Source organism: Ursus maritimus, unplaced genomic scaffold (genome assembly GCF_017311325.1).
Source record: "Ursus maritimus isolate PB19 unplaced genomic scaffold, ASM1731132v1 scaffold_17, whole genome shotgun sequence".
In the NCBI taxonomy this organism is placed as follows: Eukaryota; Metazoa; Chordata; class Mammalia; order Carnivora; family Ursidae; genus Ursus; species Ursus maritimus.
The window spans coordinates 52,332,701-52,338,895 of NW_024424119.1; the positions used below are offsets into that span (position 1 = coordinate 52,332,701).

The window sequence follows — 6,195 nt, forward strand, 5'->3', positions numbered from 1 at the left end:
CTGTAACCAAACCCCCTGCTCTGGGCCCCAGGGGTGGCTTCCAGTTTGTGCCCCGGGCAGCGCTGCACAGACGGCCCGGGACGGAGCTGGAAGCACATCCTTGGTTATTTCCTTAGGATGAGGCCTAAAGGGAGGAAGTGCTGAAGCGAGGCGCGAGCATATGCTTACGTGGCTTCTGCTCCGCGCTGTCGCAGTCCTTCCTAGACGGAGGGGCTGGTCCGTGCGCAGAAAGCCGGGTGAGACGCGCCCTGGCCTCCTGGGCAGCTGTGAGGGCACGGAGGGTCCACGATAGGGGGTCGCGGGACACCTCTGTGCGTTCGGATGCTGTGTAATGACCATGATTCTTAAGGTAGAGGATGACGAGAGGTCCGGGGGGCTCCGCTGGCCCGTTGCCGAGAACAGGCAGGGGCAGGACCCAGACGCTCCCCCTGTCTCTCCTCAGGCCCAGATGATCTTCCTCAACTGCGGCCACGTCTGCTGCTGCCACCAGTGCTGCCAGCCCCTGCGCACCTGCCCGCTGTGCCGCCGGGAGATCACGCAGCGCCTGCGGCTTTACCACAGCAGCTGAGCCCGGCCACCCGCCGCCCCGGCCCACCACCCCCCTGCAGGCCCGCCACCCCCACCCCCACCCCGCTCCGACAGACTAGTACGGCTCCCCTCCGCCCTGGGTCCCTCACTCACAGCCTGGGAGCTGCCCCCAGCCCTTCCTTGCCAAGCACACTGGGCGGGGGAGGGAGGGGGACGGAGTGTTCCTGGCCCGTGACGCCCCTGCTCCTGGAGGAACAGGGGACTCCCAGTGGGAGGATGGCCTGGGGGATTTGGAGAAGCAACTGTGCTGCCATCGGAGCACAGGACTGAGTGTCCGGCCTCTGCCACTGCCCAGCGGTCTGACCGCAGCAGGTCGCTGCGCTCTGGGAGCCTCGGTGTCCTCATCAGGGTAACGGACAGTGCCGACAGTGCCGTCCCCCTCGGTGGGGTGGCAGGAGTGCGGGCGGGCCCTGGCCCAGGGGCGGTGCTGGGGTGTGGTGTCCGCCACAGACTGCGGCGGGCTGGCCTCAGGCTGGCGTGCGAGTGTGTGCTGAGGGCAGGCCTTGTGCCACAAGCCACGTGGGCCCCTCCGCTCTCCAGGTCTGCACCTCTAAGCATCCCACCCGCCCCCGAGCAGCTCACAGGCGGGCCCTGGGCTTTGCCCACCCGAAGCAGGAATGTGAATAAATCCACCTCCGGCCTGATCCTTGAGTCCTCACTGGGGCCTGGTGGAACCCGGCGCGGGGGGTGGGGGTGGGGGGGTAGAAGCATTCCCAAATGCCAAGTTGTGCAAATCTGCCCTCATCACAGGTGCACAGACAGCCCGGGCTCCGAGAAGGCCATGGAGAGAGCCGGAGCAGGGTGTGTGGGGGGTGGGGGGGTGGCGCTGTGCACTCCCTGCTCTCCCGGAGAAGAGCCGAGCACCCAGGGCCTGTGAGCTGGGACATGGCGGTGCCGGCACTGGAGCCCGGCAGCGTCTGGACTCCTAAACCCATGCCGTGTGCGGGGTGTTCACGGCACCGTCGAAAGGAGCCAGGCCCCTTTGCACTTGCTTAGAGCTGCACATTTATCATGTATGTTCAGGCAGATGGTTTTGAACCAAGGGCAGCTTGCTTTGGGCTAGAGGTGGGCACCTGGGCTCTGCCTCCAGCTATCGGTGACCCTGGCCAGCCTTCTAGACTCCTTTCCCCATGCGTTCAGTAAGAAACCTGATGGACCCTGGTGCAGGCCAGTGGCCACCAGGGGGCACTAAGTGCTCACCCCAGGTGCAATGCTGGATGCAGGGCCTGGTCCTAGAGTGGCAGAGAGCCCTGTACCCCTGTGCCCATTTCCCTGATTGGGACCCTCAGTCCTGTGGGATGGGATGGGACAAAGGCCCCTTTCAAGTCTTGCTTTCCAGGCAAGAGCTGGGGCCTCTTCCCAGTCTCAGCCCCCACCCCTGACTCCCCAGGAGCTCTGATGGCTCCCTCCCTCTGCCCCAAACCTGGGCTCAGCTCAGCCGAGGGAGACTGAGACCTGGGCAGGCAGGGACACACAGGGCACAGCATTTTGCGAATCGCCCAGGCTCCTCGCTAGGCCCAGGGAGAAGGACTTTGATGACCACCCAGCCCCACTTTTATAGATGGAGCCTGAGACTGAGTGTAATGACTTGCCAAGAACCACAGCAAGACTGGAGTTGAAAGTCTGGTCTCCAGCCCCAAGGCTCCTGCAGTTCCTCACCTTGGCCCTTGTTGCCCAGCCCTCAGCCTCTGGCCACCATGGACAGGCTGGCACCAGGGAAGCCAACACCCCCCGAGGTGACTGGCTGCCATCCCACCCAGTAGGCCTGTTTTCACTCACCCTTGGATGAGGCAACCATCCCCACCAGCTGTGTGTGTGTGTGTGTGTCGGGGGGGGGGGGTGTAACCTCATCCAGGGAGCCACGCCTTCTTGGGCCTGTTTACACAGGTTGCGGGTGCCCACCCCCTGCAGTGCTCAGCGAATGCTGAGTGAGCAGGAGTCCCCAGAATGTGCACACCACCGCTGCGACCCACCCTGAGCCCAGGGGCCTATCCCCGCTGTGGATGCCCTGGGGCTACTTGGCCTTAAAGCCACTGCCAGCCCTCGTGGCCTCCCCGTCACCAGAGGCCACCTGCGGAACACCCACACCAATCCAGCTGAGAAAGCCGATCCAGCTGAGAAAGCCGAGCTGCCGTCAGGCCAGTCCCCTGTGCCCCCTGCACCCCACTCCAGGTCAGTGTCCTCCAGCCAGGCAGGCAGAGGGGGTCAGATGATGAGCCCAGAAAGTCAGGGTGCACTGGTGTTCCTAGACCAGCTCTGGCCCAGGTCTCCCCAGACACAGGTCGATGGCTTTAAATCATTTATTGATTAGTAAAGCTTAAACAGTTCGCATAATATTTTCAGTACAATATTTGGGAAGGATGAGTGAGAAAACCCCAAGAGAAGGCACTAGAGGAGATGTGAGCACGGAACGTGGTGGAAGAAGGTTAGTGAGACGTCTGAGATGAGGGCTGGGGGGACCGGGGTCCCTGAGCACCAGCCACCGCCACACGTCCTGTGGGTCTGAAGCCCCTGCCCAAGGAAGTGGATAAAGGGGACGGAGGGGGCAGGGCTGCAGAGGGGGCTGGGGAAGCCAGGGGATCCCAGGGCCTGGGGGAGGAGTTGCCTCGCTCAACCTTCACCCCCATCTGAGGAGGGAATTTTTCAGGGTGAGGTGACTTGCAGGCAGCAGGGGCCAAGCCACAGCCTGACCCCACATCCTCAGAGGGGCCACCAGTGGTGCCTTGGGGAGCCGTACCCAGCTCCCCTCGTGGACACTGCGTACCCTGGGGGTGGCCCTCAGAAACTACACCCCCCCAAACCCCACCTCTGAGAGCCTGCCGCCCCTCTGTCCCAGCCCCGAGTGTGTCGCCGCAGGAGGGGCAGGGGGAACAGAGGGACTCCCGGAGGCTGGGTGCTAACAGGCAGGAGCCAGACTCGGCTGGGTTGGGGGTGAGGAATCCAAAAGCCTGCTCCAGCTTCCAGCAGCCTTCCCTCGGCCACCTCAGCCTGCTCTGAAGACACTCCCAGCACTACCTCCCTGCCGCTCACCTTTTCCCTCCCTTGGAACACTTCCTCTCCACAGACCAGCACATTCTGGGCCCTTCTCATTCCAGTCCCGGCCCCTCACCCCTCCTCCTCCTCCATGAGGCATCCCCCCCCCAACCCAGCATCCCCAGCCTGGCTACTACCTGAAGTCTGTGCACCTCCCCTCACCCAGAGCAGGGCAAGCAAGGCCAGTGTCCACTCCAAAACTGGCCTCTGGAGGCCCAGCCAGGATTGAGGACAGTGGTCTGGACCCAGAGCTGGGCCTCAATGCCCCATGTTCCTGGTTCCAATGAGCTCCCCCACTGGTGAGAAGGGAGAGAATCAGTGGCCAAGTAACACAGCGAACAACAAGTCTACATCCGTCTGAGAAAGAGGGTAAGACCCGCGAGGGAAACCGGCCCCAGAAAGCAGAAGGGAGGACCCAGGGAACCGGCGGCCGCCGGGTACTCCTCAGCCCCCTCGGCTGAGCCCAGCTCCCAGCACAAGCAGGAAGCCCGAGATCAGCCCCCAGAAGAGAAAACAGGGAACAAAGTGTGACCCAACCCAATAAAGTGACTCAGGTGGGCCACCCCTGCCCAGACCCGAAGTGCCACAACAGCCCTCCCAGCCCTCCACCCCGAGGCCTAGATCCAGGGCTCCCCGCCGTAGCCAAGCCTGCCAGTGTCTTGGAGGGGGTGGCCCGTGCGCCATGTCCAGCAGAAGCCCAGGGGGGACTGGCCTAGAACTCCGTCTGCACCCCTGCGCTGTCCTCGGTGGTGGTGTGGATGGGGGGGCGGCCACCAGGGCTGGATACCTGCTCCCCGGTCTCCTGGTCACTAGGCTTGGGAGGCTCAAGGTCCGCAGCCTTTCCAGGAGGAAGGTGCCGGAGGGGTGAGGCGGGCGGCGAGGAGGCCTCAGAGGCTGCCAGGGGCTGGGGGCTCTCCTGGGAGGGGGCCCCGTTGAGCAGAGGGCCGGCCGGCGGGGGGCTCTCAGCCCGCAGATCCCGGGCCAGCAGGCCACGGAGCTCGGTGACACTGTCCGGGGACGCAGGTGGTAGTGGCTCAGAGCCGGCCTCAAACGGCAGCCCTGTCTCCTCGTCCTGGACCACGGACACCACCTGCTTGGCACGCCGTCGCTTTTCCGAATGGGTGGCTGCTTCTGGGACGCTGGGGCTGCCGCTGTCCCCTCCACTGCCGCCGTCCCCTCCACTGCCGCCGTACTCCTCCCCCCAGTCGATGGGCGCGCCCTCGGCCAGCAGGTGCAAGTTGGGGTCGCTGTTGTGCATGACCATGCTGTCCCGGTAGAGGTTGTGCTTCCTCTGCACCGCCGCCTCCTTCACGGCTGTGGAGCCAAAGCGCGGGGTCAGGACGGCCAGCACAGGGCCCGCGGCCGCCACCCCACCCTCCACGGTGCCCAGTAGGACCCCCCCCCCTCATCGCCCCCGGCCTCAGGACTGGTGATTAGCCCAGGCCTCACTGCTGGGAACCAGCAGCCCAAGCTGGCCACCACTGTGTCCTCCTGTCCCTCATCTGACCGCATCTGTAAGGCCAGCGCCCTGAGCGGACACTCAGGACAGCACAGAGAAGTGATGCTACCCATCCAGGGCCACACAGCGTGCCCCAAACAACCCCCAGGCCTAAGCCTCGTGGTTTTCTTTGCAGCTTAGCCGGTGGGACCAGGGCGACCCCTCGGCAGCCCTATTACCATCCCCCCCCGACGGTGAGGCTCCCCCCACCCCGCCCCGCAGCTGACCCTCCCGTACCCTGCAGGATGTCCTTCATGACCGTCTGCAGTACCACCTCCTCGTACGTGTTCTCCACCAGGATGAACCTGGCAAAGTCCTCGAAGATCAACTCCTGGAACCGGGGCAGCTCCTGCAGGGGCAGAGGAGCGGGGGGTCAGGCTGGGGGGAGGGGCTGCCGCAGTGGGGGGGGCGAGGGGCACACGCACCGACTTGCACGTGGGCGCCAGCTTCTTGAGCAGGAACGGGATGGTGATCTGCAGCAGCGCCTCCCGGAAGAACCGCTTCCGCACCGAGCTGCTGTCGTAGTCGTATTTCTGCCGGGAGAGACGGGTCAGGGGGCTGGAAGCCCGCGGGTCTGGCCCGAGCCTTGGGATCCTTGCCCGTGCAAGGGGGTCCGTGGCGCCTCCCGTAGGGGCAGCAAATTCGGTACCAGCCCAGGGACGGGGCTCGGGCCAGGCCACTCACCTTCAGCACCCGCTCCAGGATCCGCTGGATGGACTTGCACAGCTCCTCCTTGGTGGGCCCCTTCCCCAGCTCCTGGTGCAGGAGGGTCTCAAAGGTGTACACGGCATTGTCCATTTGCTGCAGGGCACAGCGCGGGCACGTGAAGGCCCTGGAGTGACCACAGCCCCTTCCTGCGCGCCTCAGAGGGGCTCCTCAGCCCGTGCCCCCAGCTCTGCTAGGGAGGCACGGGGGCAGCCTGCGTGGGTAGGTACGGGTTCACCCCCATCTTTACCGAGTGTCTACTGGGTGCTAGCACTGTGCTGGGCACTGGCCAGTCCCTGCCTCAAGGAAACAGAGGTCCTGGGCCCTGCGGGGAGGGGCTTGGGGAGCAAGGAGGGCTTCCTGGAGGAAGG

General features: G+C 64.9%; 1 protein-coding gene across 1 annotated transcript; it reads right to left on the reverse strand.

The window, feature by feature from the left end:
* Positions 1 to 2,874: 2,874 nt before the first annotated feature.
* LOC121103102 (protein Niban 2-like) lies at positions 2,875 to 5,941 on the reverse strand. The gene is made up of 4 exons (XM_040631927.1): positions 5,804 to 5,941; positions 5,545 to 5,652; positions 5,357 to 5,468; positions 2,875 to 4,935 (listed from the first exon to the last, which is right to left on the reverse strand). The coding sequence occupies exons 1-4, from the start codon at positions 5,915 to 5,917 to the stop codon at positions 4,334 to 4,336; spliced, it is 936 nt and encodes a 311-aa protein (XP_040487861.1). The 5' UTR covers positions 5,918 to 5,941; the 3' UTR covers positions 2,875 to 4,333.
* Between the last annotated feature and the right edge of the window lie 254 nt (positions 5,942 to 6,195).